This window comes from Bombina bombina, chromosome 3 (assembly GCF_027579735.1).
Source record: "Bombina bombina isolate aBomBom1 chromosome 3, aBomBom1.pri, whole genome shotgun sequence".
NCBI classification, from domain to species: Eukaryota; Metazoa; Chordata; class Amphibia; order Anura; family Bombinatoridae; genus Bombina; species Bombina bombina.
This window is the reverse complement of record NC_069501.1, coordinates 156,710,399-156,728,921: the sequence shown is the minus strand read 5'-3', so window position 1 is coordinate 156,728,921 and position 18,523 is coordinate 156,710,399. Positions and strand designations below refer to the sequence as shown.

General features: G+C 36.2%; 1 protein-coding gene across 1 annotated transcript in view; it reads right to left on the bottom strand.

Annotated features, from left to right (window-relative positions):
- Window positions 1–18,265, bottom strand: part of LIPI (lipase I) — a 125,958-nt gene extending 107,693 nt beyond the window's left edge. Inside the window, exons 1-2 of the mRNA XM_053706021.1 lie at window positions 18,087–18,265; window positions 1,506–1,882 (exon numbers count right to left, since the gene is read on the bottom strand). Coding sequence (XP_053561996.1) covers window positions 1,506–1,882; window positions 18,087–18,147 — 438 coding nt within the window. The 5' untranslated portion in view covers window positions 18,148–18,265. The remainder of the gene's footprint in view (window positions 1–1,505; window positions 1,883–18,086) is intronic.
- Between the last annotated feature and the right edge of the window lie 258 nt (window positions 18,266–18,523).

Below are 18,523 nucleotides of genomic sequence, written 5' to 3'. Positions count from 1 at the left end.
GGTTATGCCAGATTATTTACTTTTAGTATTAGATTATAATTGTTAAATTCAGTAATATAATATATTGCATTAATATAACAAACACATGCAAGCATATATCCTAATATGAGCCAGAATAGGGGCCAGATTACAAGTGGAGCAGTATTTAACGCTCCCGCTCGTGCGCTAACTCCACTAGAAGTAAGATATTTGCGAGCATCGGGTAGAGCATTCTCTGGAATTCAATAGAGAGAAAAAAATGTGTGTGGGGGGAAACTAACAATTTACTCACTCACAAACCAGATCGCATATTCTCAAGTGTGCTAACGAGAGAGAGAGAGAAAGAGAGAGAAAGAGAGAGAAAGAGAGAGAAAAAGAGAGAAAGAGAGAGAAAAAGAGAAAAAGAGAAAAAGAGAAAAAGAGAAAGAGAGAGAGAGAGAGAGAGATAGGAATATATATTTAAAAATACATAGAACGTAGTCCCTTATGTGAAGAACATTGGAATGTGAAATAATTACAGCAAATATGCGGTATAACACTTAATTAAATATGAATATTGCATAAATATGCTTTTTCATGTGTTCATCTACTTGACTGCAAAGGGTTCCAATGCACTTATAAATATGTCTATATAATGTATGTATACAAATGTATTAATGTGTTTATATGTCTGTAAATACATATATACATATAAATACATCTGTACACACATATATATATTTAGATATGTATATGTATCTCTATGTTAAAGCCCTTTGCCTGCATTTTTTTTAACATATATATCTCATATCTTTGAGCCCATATAACTTTTTTGTGCAATATGTTTTAAAATAATTTTTATCACATTGTTATTATGAGTGCAATTGTACTTTGTAATGTATTTTTGATGTGTACAAGGTATCCTGACTAGGGTTGCCACCTTTATTTCAGTCCAAACCTGAACACTCTTATGTTGCACACAGCACAGCAAATTCTTTTTTCAGCACACTACGTATAATAGAACATAAACACAAACTCTCACATTGATATTTACACTCTAACACTCTCTATCTCACACACTCACATGCTAATACACACACTCTCACACACACACACAAAGACACGCTCTCTCACACACACTCACACAAATTCTCTTTTAAACACTCTCTCACACACAAACTCACGCCAAATCTAAGTATCATGTAGGAACCGTCACTCAGTAGGAAGAACAGTACTAGTACAGCAGTGTATATTTTGCACCACATTTTCCACCACTTTTGCATGTCTAAGTCTGACTAAGCTTCAAACCCAGACACACAAATGGAAAACCGGAAAGTCCGGGTCATACCTGGACAGGTGGCAACCCTAATCCTGACGTGAATTAATTTAAATTGAGTTAAAGAGGTCGCGTTTACTTTAAAACTTGTAATACGAACGATAAACCCAATGTGCGCAAACACCCGTGAACTCATTTTTGCTTGTGCAGAACTGTTAGCCACTCATAATCTGGCACAAAACGGGCAAAATTTATGTTAAGAATTTCTTACCAGCATGTAGTCAATGAGATTTTTCAGTATTTGTGCAACCTTCTTAGATTTGCCAGCAGCAACATGGTATAATACTGTTGTTGCCCCACGGTTCCAGTCTACTAATATGATGTTTGCATCTTCGATGGAGAGTAATTTTTGCACTATTTCTTTTAGCCACACTGGTGGAGATCCTGTTGGACGATATCCATGGATGATAAAAATAGTTTTCTTGGTTACATTCAGGTAATTAAAAGCTGACGAGTTTTCTTTATTTAAGTTTCCAGCACAGTCCGCATTTTCCCTTGTATAAAGAAGCAACTGCACCTCTAAGCCAGTTCCAACAATTGAATTGTGGATGTTGAGGTCAGTAAATTCATGGCATTCTTCCTCTGTGTCTGAAAATAGTAATAAAAATCAAAATATAATTCTGTATTTAATATATCGAACATCAAGTTTATTTTGTACAGCTTTAAAGGGACAGTTAACACTTTTTAAAACAAATAAAAAAAGATATGAAACCCAAATTTATTTTCATGATTCAGATAGAGCAGGCAATTTTAAACAAATGAAACTTGGTATAGATCTTGGTATCCATTGGTGAAAAGCAGGGACGTATGCTTAGGATCCGGATTCTGGATCACAATATGGCTGCAGTTTTGCAAGAATGTTATCCAAGAATATTATCCATTTGCAAGAGCACTAGATGGCAGCAGTTTTGGCAGAATGGTATCCATTTGCAAGAGCACTAGATGGCAGCAGTTTTGGCAGAATGTTATCCATTTGCAAGAGCACTAGATGGCAGCAGTTTTGGCAGAATGTTATCCATTTGCAAGAGCACTAGATGGCAGCAGTTTTGGCAGAATGTTATCCATTTGCAAGAGCACTAGATGGCAGCAGTTTTGGAAGAATATTATCCATTTGCAAGAGCACTAGATGGCAGCAGTTTTGGAAGAATATTATCCATTTGCAAGAGCACTATATGGCAGCAGTTTTGGCAGAATATTATCCATTTGCAAGAGCACTAGATGGCAGCACCATTTCCTGCCATGTAGTGCTCCAGCTGCCTACCTAGGTATCTCTTCGGCACAGAATATCATGGGAACCAAACAAATTTAATAATAGAAGTAAATTGGAAACTTTTAAAAAAAAATGATGCTCTGTCTTAATCACAAAATAATTTTGGGGGGTTTCATATCCCTTTAACATCCTTTTTACTTTAATTATGTTTCAATAGCCAAACTCCACCCACTATTTGCCTTATTTCGAGCAGCCAATCTGGGCTTTATCCCACATACAACAATGCTAGCCACAGTCAATAAATTTGCATTTCTGCTGTTATCTTATAAACCCAATTAGGAACATATATGTAGAAGAGTTAGCTTTGATAAATCAACATGGTGCATTTAAAGTTCTGAGAAGAAACGGGGCAAAATACATTAAGAAAATACATTGCAAATTTGTTTCATTATATATATATATAAATAATAATAATAATAATTTTAGTGGATGATTAACATAACAGGTTATTGATCTATATATCCAACTAATTAATTTTATCTTTGAGTTAAGGTTTGTATCACATATAGTAGATGTACACCTAAAATGAGTATGTGATAGAAATTTAGTGAGAATATTCTGTGTGAGGTTTTTTGGATCTTTAGTCACATTTATTTAATTAAATTGGGTTTTAATATTTTAGAGCTGTGTAATATCGATACAGATGTGGAGGTTTCTAAAATATGATTCTTCTAAAATATGATTCTCCTTACCTATATTAAATTGAGACAGTTTTATATTTATTTTATCTTATATTAAGGGGTTTTTATTGTGTTTTATGATAAAATGTGTTTATTAGATATATTATCATGTCATCCCATATTAAATTAATTAGAATCGCTTTTTTATGTATGGTACTTTTAAATCATATAATGAAATTAAATCATAAAATGTAAGTAAATGATTATGTTTTTTGATAAAATGTATATAATATTTTAACGTTCGTTTTTATATTATATTATATTAGTTTATTGATACTAAACACATATTGAACCCATTATTAGACTTAGGGGGGTTTAATATTATTCATTCCTTAAATATTGAATAGCCCCATGTGTTTGTGTATATATATTATTACTTTTTAAAAATAAATCTATTTGTGAGTTTTTGATATTATTTAATGGTGGGATGAGATGTATATATCATTCAAATTGTCCATGTATTTAATGTGTAATAACAGAACGCCAAATGTTTGTTTTTATTAGCATAAGCGAGGTGATGTGTTTAAGAATATTTGCAGTATGGTATCACCTTAACTATTGAATGCAGATAACCAATGAAAATCAATTCCAGATTGGAGGAGTAGTTTAAGAGACGGCGGAGATAGAGTGTGGGCAGCCTCTGACGAAGTAGGAAGACGTCCTACGAAACGCGTTAGGCCCCGCCCACCGTCTTGACGTCACGCCGTATACACTAGCTGCAGGGTAGCCGGCTTTTTCAAACTGGTAGTCTAGTGTAGTATGGGCTTTTGACGTTAGTATTTGTGAGATATTTATTTATAACGGACCTTTATACTGTGAACTTTGCTGAACTCTTTGCTGAACTCTTTGTGGTAATCGCACAACTGTGTGCTGAGGACTGTTCGTGTGCTGGGACTTTATCACGGAGGAGGGAGCATCTGAGTGTGTCTTCATTGCTGTGACTTAACATACCTCACATGTTTGAGGTTTGAGAGTGTGAGTTTTTTATCGTGATATGTTTTAATAAAATTGTTGTGATTTTACAGTCTGCACTTAGAGGTGTTTTGCGCCGCCCTTCTTTTCTTTTGTATTTGTATAAATAATAATAAACTAAAGAATTATTATAAAAAAAATCAAGGTGTTTCCTGTCCTCTGACTGTGCTGCTAAATTATCGGTATTTTCAGAATTCAAAAAGATGCTCCACTAAATTCTAGTGCTAATCTAGTGCAACTGCAATAAGATAGATATTTTAAATCTCAGGAAAAAAATTGCATCATCTTGACTAGAATTCTTCCCTGTCGCTGCCCCAAAGGAACATGAAATTTCATTATTCAGAAAGAGAATACATTTTAATAAAGTTTCCAATTTACTTCTATAACCAGATTTTCTTTGTTCTCATGATATTCTTTGTTGAAGAGATACCTAGGTAGGTAGCGTGCACATGCCCGATGCACTACATGACCGAAAATAGTGCTACCATCTAGTGCACTTGCTAAATGTATAACATTGTTGCAAAACTGTTGCCACATAGTGTTGCAGACACAAGCTAACATCCTTGCTTTTCAACAAAGGATAACAATAAAACAAAGAAAATGTGTTAACAAAGGTAAATTGGAAAGTTGTTTACAATTGTATTCTTTGTCTGAACCATATAATAAATGTTTGGGGTTTTATGTCTCTATAATCGATGTGAACAGATTTGAACTGTTGCCGAAGTTTATATTTCTATTATCCAATAAAGATAAAAATTGTATCTCCAAATATCCCATGGAAAATTGTTTTGGTGCAGGTTTCCACTATTGTGAATGAAAGAGAAAGTGTTTGGTCTTTTGATCAGGTTGCAGCTTGAACTTAAAGGGACAGTTCTCCCAAAAATGTTCTCCCCTTTAAATTATTCCCAATGATCCTTTTAACCTGCTAGAGTGTATTAAATTGTTTACAAGTAGCTCCTTTACTCCTATTTCAGCATTTTAAATAGCTGATTTAGCCTGTGGTATCGCCACCTATACTGAACAAATTAATACTGGAGTATATGCTATTGAATAGCCTAAGTATACACAGTCAGCTGGAGAGATTACACTCTCAGTGAGATGCAGGATAGTTAAGTAATAAAATGATCATTTTCCATTGTTCTCTCAATGTATTGAGCTTTGGTGTTCCAGCCAAATAAAAGATAAGGAAGCAAGTCTGTTTACACAAACTTAGAACATAATGAGATCTGATATCACCTTTAAGTTCAACCCATTGTAATAGGCTGTGGTTTCAAAGCACAAAATCAGCTACTTCATATACACAAATAAGCATGAAAAAAAAAACAATTTTACAGTGTACTGTCCCTTTAAAGGGCCAGTAAATACAGTAGATTTGCATAATCAACACAAACACAATAAAAAGACAATGTAATAGCACTTAGTCTGAACTTCAAATGATTAATAGATTTTTTTTCTGACAAATTTTAAAATTATGTCTATTTCAACTCCCCCTTTATCATGTGAGAGCCATCAGCCAATCACAAATATAAACGTATATTCTGTCAATTCTTCACATGCTCAGTAGTAGCTGGTGACTTAAAAAGTGTAAATATAAAAATACTGTGCACATTTTGTTAATGGAAGTAAATTGGAAAGATGTTTAAAATGGCATGCTCTATCTGATTCATGAAAGTTTAATTTTGACTTGAGTGTTACTTTAATAAGCAATCTAGCGCCTTGGCTTGTTAATTGGCCATGATACGTACTGTAGTTACATATACAGATATTTGAGATAACAAGTGTGTGGTGTTGCATTATTTTAGAGATGGGCAAATGTGGCTATATCAAAATGCAAATGTTAGAATGAATATTCCTTTGTATATTCGTTTTACACAATTGAATATCAATAAGAAGGACATTTCTTTAAAATTAAAAAAATCTAATGTTATTTTCAATTTTTGAATGTTGCTTTCAATTTAGAATTTTGATTTCGAATTGAATGTTGCTTTTGAATTTGAATGTTGCTTTCAATTTCGAATGTTCATAATAGTTCAAATATACACATCGAATTTTGAATTTGTATATTCGATATATTATTAACATTCGAAATCGAAAATTGAAATTTTGAATTGCATATATTAATTTGAATCAAAATCGAATGTCAAAAATTTAAAATCGAATAAATAAATTTTAAATCGAATGTTATAGCTAACAGAAAGCATACATAAAATTTTAATATTCAAACGAATATTATCGAATGATAATTCAAATCTTAAAACCAATATTTAAAATTAAACATTTAATATTCACCCATCCAGAGTTGCATATTTCTCATTTATTCCTTTTACAGCACTAATATTTTTTTAAAGAAATATAAATCTCAATAAATAAATAAATCTTATTTTTTCACTTGGTCCACCTTTATTCTCTGATCCAACTGTATTCCTCTGTGGGGAAACCCATAATTCAGATATAAAAAAAAATATATATATATATATATATATATATATATACATACACACACACCGGTATATATTCATATATATATATATATATATATATATATATATATATATATATATATATATATATATATATTTATTTAAAGGGACAACCTACTATTATAGATAATCCCTTTATTTCCGATTCCTTAGTTTTGCAAAACCAACATTCTTATATTAATACACTTTTTACCTACCTCTGTGATTAACTTGTATCTAAGCCTCTGCAGACTACCCCTTATCTCAGTTCTTTTAACAGACTTACTTTTTTGCCAATCAGTGCTGACTCAATGGGAGTGAGCACAATGTTATCTATATGACACATGAACTGACACTATCTATCTGTAAAAATCTGTCAAAATGTACTGAGATAAGAGGCAGCCTTGAACGGTTTAGAAATAAGTTTGAGCCTACCTAGGTTTAGCTTTAAAAAAAAATACTAAAAAAAACAAAGCAAATTTGATAATAAAAGTAAATTGGAAAGTTATTTAAAATTGCATGCCCTATCTGAATCATAAAATTAATTTGACTTGACTGTCCCTTTACCACAACACATAGGAGGTCTGACACTCCCTTGCAAGCACACAGCTAGATTAAAAGCAAAATGGAACAGTAGTTACAGCAACTGACCAAATGTCAATAGGCCCAGGACCATGTCAAGTTCTCTTCCTCCCGGGTCCCTAACCTACAGCCACACAATGCATGCCTTCAATCAAACACACAGGGATACAAAAAGGGTGACACAGACCCTTTGTAATTTCCCTAGACATATACAAAACACGGAAATGGACTACACTCTCAAACCGGACTGAGTACACAGCCTATGACCCTGCAAAACTTAAAGCCCTGGATGCTCACCAGCACTTACAGACAGCTCCAAGGCTTCCAAAAATGCAGACAGTTATCCCCAGACAAACCTATGCACAAAGCCCATAGGGAAAAATAATAATAATAATAACACAACACATAGAAAGTCTGGCACTTTCTTGCAAGAACACTGCTAGATGACAAGCAAAATGTAAGAGTTAGTTACAGAATTTGGCCAAATAACGTCTATTTTGCTTTTAGTCCCTGGAAGCTTGCAGCTGGCTGTGTAGTCCATATTCTATATAAAACATGCTCTTTTAAACACAAGTTTTTGAGTGTCTACAGGGAGTGCAGAATTATTAGGCAAATTAGTATTTTGACCACATCATCCTCTTTATGCATGTTGTCTTACTCCAAGCTGTATAGGCTCGAAAGCCTACTACCAATTAAGCATATTAGGTGATGTGCATCTCTGTAATGAGAAGGGGTGTGGTCTAATGACATCAACACCCTATATCAGGTGTGCATAATTATTAAGCAACTTCCTTTCCTTTGGCAAAATGGGTCAAAAGAAGGACTTGACAGGCTCAGAAAAGTAAAAAATAGTGAGATATCTTGCAGAGGGATGCAGCACTCTTAAAATTGCAAAGCTTCTGAAGCGTGATCATCGAACAAGCAAGCGTTTCATTCAAAATAGTCAACAGGTTCGCAAGAAGCGTGTGGAAAAACCAAGGCGCAAAATAACTGCCCATGAACTGAGAAAAGTCAAGCGTGCAGCTGCCAAGATGCCACTTGCCACCAGTTTGGCCATATTTCAGAGCTGCAACCTCACTGGAGTGCCCAAAAGCACAAGGTGTGCAATACTCAGAGACATGGCCAAGGTAAGAAAGGCTGAAAGACGACCCCCACTGAACAAGACACACAAGCTGAAACGTCAAGACTGGGCCAAGAAATATCTCAAGACTGATTTTTCTAAGGTTTTATGGACTGATGAAATGAGAGTGAGTCTTGATGGGCCAGATGGATGGGCCCGTGGCTGGATTGGTAAAGGGCAGAGAGCTCCAGTCCGACTCAGACGCCAGCAAGGTGGAGGTGGAGTACTGGTTTGGGCTGGTATCATCAAAGATGAGCTTGTGGGGCCTTTTCGGGTTGAGGATGGAGTCAAGCTCAACTCCCAGTCCTACTGCCAGTTTCTGGAAGACACCTTCTTCAAGCAGTGGTACAGGAAGAAGTCTGCATCCTTCAAGAAAAACATGATTTTCATGCAGGACAATGCTCCATCACACGCGTCCAAGTACTCCACAGCGTGGCTGGCAAGAAAGGGTATAAAAGAAGAAAATCTAATGACATGGCCTCCTTGTTCACCTGATCTGAACCCCATTGAGAACCTGTGGTCCATCATCAAATGTGAGATTTACAAGGAGGGAAAACAGTACACCTCTCTGAACAGTGTCTGGGAGGCTGTGGTTGCTGCTGCACGCAATGTTGATGGTGAACAGATCAAAACACTGACAGAATCCATGGATGGCAGGCTTTTGAGTGTCCTTGCAAAGAAAGGTGGCTATATTTGTCACTGATTTGTTTTTGTTTTGTTTTTGAATGTCAGAAATGTATATTTGTGAATGTTGAGATGTTATATTGGTTTCACTGGTAAAAATAAATAATTGAAATGGGTATATATTTGTTTTTTGTTAAGTTGCCTAATAATTATGCACAGTAATAGTCACCTGCACACACAGATATCCCCCTAAAATAGCTATAACTAAAAAACAAACTAAAAACTACTTCCAAAACAATTCAGCTTTGATATTAATGAGTTTTTTGGGTTCATTGAGAACATGGTTGTTGTTCAATAATAAAATGAATCCTCAAAAATACAACTTGCCTAATAATTCTGCACTCCCTGTATATTGCTATATTTTTGTATAATTATTCATTCTAAATTTTACAGTAAGCCAATAACAGATTGAATTTGTGATAAAATCTACCAGCTGAAATGTTTCTTCTTCTTTACTAACATGATGAGTGACAAAATAGTAATACTGGCTCATATAATCAACATAGCTAACAAATCTACACACTGACAATGGGAAGAGGTAGGAGCCTTCACAGAGATAATTAACTGAGAAGAATGCCAGCATTATGCATTATTTAGAACTTCACATGTTCCACCAGTAGCAGACCTACTCAGCAGAGGGGCCTGGTACTAACATTTCTTTTTGCCCCTCCAATGGTAATATGTACATGCTGCTCTGTATAATGATTTTGAGGATAGATGGACCTGCAAATTGCACTAATAAAAGGCTCCCCTGCAATAGGATTGTACATGTTCTGGACACGCCTATGTTTAGACTGGCTGTTATTGGCCCCCAGCACTTGGGCTCTGGTGCTACAGCACCTGCTGCACCAATAGTAGTTCCTCCCCTGTGTACTACTACATTCTACCCACTTTCCCAGTTTATAAGGAACAGTATGTCTGTTGCACCCCCTTTGCTTTACCTTTCTTTATAGGTCCATATTACCCAAAGGGAAACCAGGGACCACCTTAAAGGGACATGACATTTGTCTTACTTGATTCAGATAGAGCATGCAATTTACTATTTCACTTCTATGAAAATGAAGCTTCATTTTCTCTGTTTTTTTATTCATGGAGCAGCAATGCCCTACTGGGAGCTAGTCGAACATATCAGGTGAGCTAATGACAAGAGTGATATATGTGCAGCCACCAATCAGTAAATAGTTCTCAATAGTACATTGCAGCTCCTGAGTTTACCTAGGTATGCTTTTCAACAAAGGATTCTAAGGAGATTAAAGGGACACTGAACCCACATTTTTTCTTTTGTGATTCAGATAGAGCATGCAATTTTAAGCAACTTTCTAATTTACTCCTATTATCAAATTTTCTTCATTCTCTTTGTATGTTTATTTGAAAAGCAAGAAAGTAAGTTTAGATGCCGGCCCATTTTCAGTGAACATCCTGGGTTGTCCTTGCTGATTGGACAGCACTAATAAACAAGTGCTCTCCATGGTACTGAACCACACATTTGCTGGCTCCTTAGCTTAGATGCCTTCTTTTTCAAATAAAGACAGCAAGAGAACAAAGAAATATTGATAATAAAAGTAAATTAGAAAGTTACTTAAAATTGCATGCTCTATCTGAATCATGAAAGAAAAAAATTGGGTTGTGTCCCTTTAACCCCTTAATGACAACTGACGGACCAGGTACGTCCTGCAAAAACTAGCAGTTAGTGACAATGGACGTACCTGGTACGTCAGTTGTTTAAGAGAGTGCTGGAAGCGATCGCAATTGCTTCCAGCAGCTCTCAGGGTATTGCAGTGATGCCTCAATATGGAGGCATCCTGCAATACCTTTTAACAAGCCTCCGATGCAGAGAGAGCCACTCTGTGGCCCTCTCTGCACCGGTATCAATGGTGCAGTGTTCCGGGGGGAAGGGAAGCAAAGAGGCGGCAGCGTGCGGGCGCGCGCGTGCACGTGGGGGGCGCACGCGTGTGCACGTGGGGGGCGCGCGCGTGTGCACGTGGGGGGCGCGCGCGTGTGCACGTGGGGGGCGCGCGCGTGCACGTGGGGGCTCACGCGTGTGCACGTGGGGCGCGCGTGCGCGCATATTAGCCACTGACACCAATGAAAAAAAAAAAGTTCAAAACATAAAAATAAAAAATATATATATATAAAAGGATCTGGGGGGGGGGGTTGGGGGTATTGAGGGGGGGGCTGCTACACTACAGAAAAGTTTATAAATATTTTTGGGGGCAAAATATATAAATATTTTTGGGGGCAAATTGGGTACTGGCAGATAGCTGCCAGTACCCAAGATGGCGGCAATTAAGTAGCAGGGAGGGTTATAGAGCTGTTTGGTGGGAGATCAGGGAGGTTGGGGGCTAAGGCAGGGCTCCATTACAGCAGAATACATTTTTTTTAAAAATAAAATAAAAAAAACTCCTTTTATTTAGTACTGGCAGACTTTCTGCCAGTACTTAAGATGGCGGGGACAATTGTGGGGTGGGGGAGGGAAGAGAACTGTTTGGGAGGGATCAGGGGGTGGGATGTGTCAGGTGGGAGGCTGATCTCTACACTAAAGCTAAAATTAACCCTGCCAGCGCCCTACAAGCTACCTAATTAACTCCTTCACTGCTGGGCATAATTCACGTGTTGTGCGCAGCAGCATTTAGCGGCCTTCTAATTAACAAAAAGCAACGCCAAAGCCATATATGTCTGCTATTTCTGAACAAAGGGGATCCCAGAGAAGCTTTTACAACCATTTGTGCCAAAATTGCACAAACTGTTTGTAAATAATTTCAGTGAGAAACCTAAAATTGTGAAAAATTTAAAGTTTTTTTTTATTTGCTCGCATTTGGCGGTGAAATGGTGGCATGAAATATACCAAAATTGGCCTAGATCAATACTTGGAGTTGTCTACTACACTAAACTAAAGCTAAAATTAACCCTACAAGCTCCCTACATGCTCCCTAATTAACCCCTTCACTGCTGGGCATAAAACACGTGTGGTGCGCAGCGGCATTTAGCGGCCTTCTAATTACCAAAAAGCAACCCCAAAGCCATATAAGTCTGCTATTTCTGAACAAAGGCGATCCCAGAGAAGCATTTACAACCATTTGTGCCATAATTGCAGAAGCTGTTTGTAAATAATTTCAGTGGGAAACCTAAAGTTTGTGACAAAATGTGTGAAAAAGTGAACATTTTTTTTAATTTGATCGCATTTGGCGGTGAAACGGTGGCATGAAATATACCAAAATGGGCCTAGATCAATACTTTGGGATGTCTTCTAAAAAAAAATATATACATGTCAATGGATATTCAGGTATTCCTTACAGATATCAGTGTTCCAATGTAACTAGTGCTAATTTTGAAAAAAAAGTGGTTTGGAAATAGCGAAGTGCTACTTGTATTTATGGCACTATAACTTACAAAAAAAGCAAAGAACATGTAAACATTGGGTATTTCTAAACTCAGGACAAAATTTAGAAACTATTTAGCATGGGTGTTTTTTAGTGGTTGTAGATGTGTAACAGATTTTGGTGGTCAAAGTTAGAAAAAGTGTGTTTTTTCAATTTTTTCCTCATATTTTATAAAAAATTTTATAGTAAATTATAAGATATAATGAAAATAATGGTATATTTAGAAAGTCCATTTAATGGCGAGAAAAACGGTATATAATATGTGTGGGTACAGTAAATGAGTAAGAGGAAAATTACAGCTGAACACAAACACCACAGAAATGTAAAAAATAGCCATTGTCATTAAGGGTAAGAAAATTGAAAAATGGTCCGGTCATTAAGGGGTTAAACAAATTAGATAATGGGGCTGGTCCATAAGGGCAGTTCCTCTCCAATGCCCCCAAATTATTATTATTTTGATTATGGTCATGTTTATTATGTTTTCTAAATTTTATTTTCAGTCTCTTATTCTAATTTTTCACTGGAGTAATCCTGAAAGATTAGCACTTTAGATTGGCCTATGAATAAGCTTCCCATTTTTCTATAGAGTTTTAATATATTCATTTTGTCTTGATAGTTTAAATATTTAACCATCACTGGCCTCTTGTAATTTTTATCCCTTTGGCTATCTCTAATTACACCCAGTCTGTGGGCCCTTTCAACTAATATTGGGGGATTATTTGGTGGTATACCCACCGCCAATGGTAATGTGGAACTAGCTAAAGACATCAGGTCTGAAAAGTCTCCATTGTCTGGGAGGCCAATAATTTTCAAATTATTTCAGCGTGACCGGTCTTCTAGTTCATGTATTTTATCCTGCAGTATTCTCAGTGTTTTACTATTATCCTCTATGTTTTGTTCTTGTTTGTATAATAGATCTTCGTTACCTGATACTCTGTTCTCAACTTCTGTGAATCGACTAGAAAATGGTCTTAACTCAACCATTATGTTTGTCATTTGTGTTTTTAGCAATTCAAATTGTGGCAAAAAAATCTCAGACATACAAGTGGTTGTTTGTCAATTTTATGCAGTACTGACTCATTAGAATTTTCTAAATGTGTTTCAGATGTTTGTACTCTTTTATCCTTTTATATGTTTATTATGTTTTCTAAATTTTATTTTCAGTCTCTTATTCTAATTTTTATTTCGGTAGTGTTTTTCTAAATGGAATTGTGTATCCTTGAAATACCTTAAGAATACACCTCTTATGTCCCTTTTATATTTTTATTTTATCTCCCATCCAACTTTATGGGCAATTCTTAAACTGTGCCGTGCAACAATCTTATTCAGAGACTCTCCTCTTCCTGTCGTTTCAATGTAAACTTATCATTAAGACATGGGCAGCTGTAGTCCACAGCCCTACATAATATACCAGGATAGCACTACATCTACAAGCATGCACTATTAGAATCTGACCAATCACATCTCACTGTCAAGTTATTGCCTTAGCTCTCCAATCTGTGCTCAGCGAAATGGTGATTCTGTTTTGGATTATGACAGTCAAAATTAAAGGGACAGTCAAGTCCAAAAGTCCTTTCATGATTTAAATAGGGAATGTAATTTTAAACAACTTGGCTAAAATGCAAGGCTGTCAAAATAACTAAAATAAGGGGACAGTTTGCAGAGGCATCGATACAAGATAATCACAGAGGTAAAGAGTGTATTTCTATAACAGTGTTGGTTATGCAAAACTGGGAAATGGGTAATAAAGGGATTATCTTATCTTATTTTAAACAACAAAAATTCTGGTGTTGACTGTCTCTTTAAACTTTCCAAAAGAGCATGCAATTTACTTCTATTACCAAATTTACTTTATTATCTTGGTATCCTTTGTTGAAAACTATACATAGTTAGGTAGGCTCAGGAGCAGCAGAGGAGCTAGCTGGTAATTGGTGACTACACGCATTTGTATCTTGTCATCAGCTCACCAGATTAATATTAGTCCAGGTAGTGCACTGCTGCTTTTGAGCGTTAACACATAGCTATATGCAAACAATAATACAAATCTCTAACACATTAGAGCATTTTTGTTTTTGTACTTTTACGTCCCTTTAATGATTGTGATCGACTTGCCTGTGCTAAGAAATATAATTTATTTAAACGTGGATATTTAAAAACTAGGCTAGTCTTTGCCACTTGACAATAATGCATTTACATGTTTTATATTTCTACAGAATCTGTTTGGGAAAGTAGTAAAAATCTAAAACCATGGAATTCATGTCTGCTAAAGTAGAAACATTACATGAAAATGTAGTCCGGGTGATATGAAATCTAAGTATTTTATTTTAACTAAAAAGCTGCATGACCAAACTAGTTCTGCCTGCTACGTCCAGGATTACAATCAGCAATGTACTTTAATCGCTTGTTCACACCCTGCCCCAGGAAAAATAAACCAGTAGTCAGGTTTGGCATATAAATATCACGCATAGGATTTTCCTCTTTAAAACTTTTTCCTTTTATTATCTCACACAGTAAATAGATTAAATACATATCTTTGTTTTGACTGTGAGATTATGCTTTCTTTTTTTTTTTTTTAATCTAAATTTACATTTTTGTATCTCAATTTTAACCCCTTAATGACCGAGGACGTGCAGGGTACGTCCTCAAAAAAAAGGCAGTTAATGCCTGAGAACGTACCCTGCACGTCCTCGGTTTGGAAAGCAGCTGGAAGCGATCCTGCTCGCTTCCAGCTGCTTTCCGGTTATTGCAGTGATGCCTCGATATCGAGGCATCCTGCAATAACCATTTGTAGCCATCCGGTGCAGAGAGAGCCACTCTGTGGCCCTCTCTGCACCGGACATTAACGGCTACCTTCGTTGGTGGGTGGGAGCCGGTGTGGGAGGTGGGTGGCGGCCATCGATGGCCTTTGTGATGCGGAGGGGGGCGGGATCGGGGGCGGGGACGACCGGGGGGACGCGCACGGACGCGCGCGCGTGCACGGGGAGGCCGGGCGGGCGCGTGCACGGGGAGGGAGCGGGTGGGAACCACTACGCTACAGAAAATGTTTTTGTTAGAAGTGGGGATCAAAGGGGTTAATATGGTTTTTTTTAGTGATCGGTTTGGCTGGTGGGGTATTGGACTGTGGGGGGGAAGCTACACTACAGAAACAAATAGTAAAACATAAAAAAAACAACATTTTTATTTGAAAACTGGGTACTGGCAGACAGCTGCCAGTACCCAAGATGGCCCCAATAAGGCAGAGGGGGAGGGTTAGGGAGCTATTTTGGGGGGATCAGGGAGGTTGGGGGCTAAGGGGGGACCCTACATAGCAGCATATGTAAATATGCTTAAAAAAAAAATATATTTTTTTTTTTTATACCTTTTATTTTAGTACTGGCAGACTTTCTGCCAGTACTTAAGATGGCGGGGACAATTGTGGGGTGGGGGAGGGAAGAGTGCTGTTTGGGAGGGATCAGGGGGTGGGATGTGTCAGGTGGGAGTCTGATCTCTACACTAAAGCTAAAATTAACCCTGCAAGCTCCCTACAAACTACCTAATTAACCCCTTCACTGCTGGCCATAATACACATGTGATGCGCAGCAGCATTTAGCGGCCTTATAATTACCAAAAAGCAACGCCAAAGCCATATATGTCTGCTATTTATGAACAAAGGGGATCCCAGAGAAGCATTTAAAACCATTTGTGCCATAATTGCACAAGCTGTTTGTAAATAATTTTAGTGAAAAACCTAAAGTTTGAAAAAGTGAACAATTTTTTTTTATTTGATTGCTTTTGGCGGTGAAATGGTGGCATGAAATATACCAAAATGGGCCTAGATCAATACTTGGGGTTGTCTACTACACTACACTAGAGCTAAAATTAACCCTAGAAGCTCCCTACATGCTCCCTAATTAACCCATTCACTGCTGGGCATAATACACGGTTGGTGCGCAGTGGCATTTAGCAGCCTTCTAATTACCAAAAAGCAAAGCCAAAGCCATATATGTCTGCTATTTATGAACAAAGGGGATCCCAGAGAAGCATTTACAACCATTTATTCCATAATTTCATGAGTTGTTTGTAAATAATTTCAGTGAGAAACCTAAAGTTTGTGAAAAAATTTGTGAAAAAGTAAAATAATTTTTTTATTTGATCGCATTCGGCGGTGAAATGGTGCCATGAAATATACCAAAATGGGCCTAGATCAATACTTTGGGATGTCTTCTAAAAAAAAATATATACATGTCAATGGATATTCAGAGATTCCTGAAAGATATTAGTGTCCCAATGTAACTAGCGCTAATTTTGAAAAAAAGTGGTTTGGAAATGGCAAAGTGCTACTTGTACTTATAGCCCTATAACTTGCAAAAAAAGTAAAGAACATGTAAACATTGGGTATTTCTAAACTCAGGACAAAATTTAGAAACTATTTAGCATGGGTGTTTTTTGGTGGTTGTAGATGTGTAACAGATTTTGGGGGTCAAAGTTAGAAAAAGTGTGTTTTTTTCCATTTTTTCCTCATATTTTATAATATTTTTTATAGTAAATTATAAGATATGATGAAAATAATGGTATATTTTGAAAGTCCATTTAATGGCGAGAAAAACGGTATATAATATGTGTGGGTACAGTAAACGAGTAAGAGGAAAATTACAGCTAAACGCAAACACCACAAAAATGTAAAAATAGCCTTGGTCCCAAACGGACAGAAAATGGAAAAGTGCTGTGGTCATTAAGGGGTTAATGGGTCTATAAGAGTTAATTTGTTAATTAACAGACACCATTTTCAGATATATAATTTTTATATCCTTTATTAAACGTTAAGTTTTAATACACTTACACTCCCACAGCTCACATTGTTTATAACTACCCTCCCTAAGTGTGGCATTAAAATGATTCTTATTTCCCTTTTGGTTTTCTAAACTATTTTCAGACTATATGAAGCACAGCACAAGGTATATAATCAGCTGCTCAGTAATTGTGTTGGTCCTACATGTTTTTAAGCAAAGTAATCCTAAAAACCTGGTCTGATAGGTAGTACTGATTAGCTAAACCCTCTTCTGTCTAGGAATGTTTATCTTATTTACTGTAAACCCTAAAACCTTTCATGAATCTTGAAAGAATAAACATAATGCAAAAATGATGATTACTTAGAAAGCAAAATTTTATTAATCACAGTGAGTTTTTTAAAATTCTAAACGAGTGCTCTTTAGAGATCAATTATATATTAAGTTCTATGATCTCATCTATGCATACTCTATTATTGTTTAACACCAGTCGTGATTCATCAAGCACCAATGCAGGGCATTTCTTGCCATACCAGTGGAACCTAGCATTGAAATTGGTGACTGATTGTAACAGACAGCCACAGTAGCTGTATTAAATTATGCTTTGCCCAGGACATTCTAAAACAATCTAAAACAAATACAATTTTTATTTTTAAAGTTCCATATCAGAGAAATAATAAATTATATACACAAAGTACAGTTTATAACATATTTCCAATGTGACACAATGAATATAAGAGCAGAATGTGTCATTCATTTAAAATATAAACAATAGAAACAGCAGTAAAAACACTAAACATTTTGTATACACAATATATATTGATCAATTTACACATATTTATTAGTATAAAATATAGAGACAGACAAAATGTTTCTTACCAGCTTTTACCCAGGATATGCAGCAGAGAGTTAACAAAAACAACTCCAACCCACACTTCATTAGGATTAGAACAAGTTCTTCTCAAAGCCAACATGAATTTTCTGCTGTTACTTGAATTTCAGCTGTAGGTACAGTATCCCCCTTCACTGTACTGGGAATAGTGAATGTTGTGACAAGCAGGAAGTATTAAACATTGCAATGCTGGGAATGCTACCTGGACTCCTCCCCTCATGGGATAGGCAGTTTCTGTCATCACCAGGTGAACGTATGTCAGATATTTGCCTTCAGTTAACAATATATTTTCAATAAGTGCAGCATGTTTATAAATGTTTTCCCTAAACCAAAAATGTATAATAATTATTGTATAAATTGTTTAAATGATGAAAAATATTAGACATAAAGTATTGTTGAAAATAAACTGACATTTCAATACTAC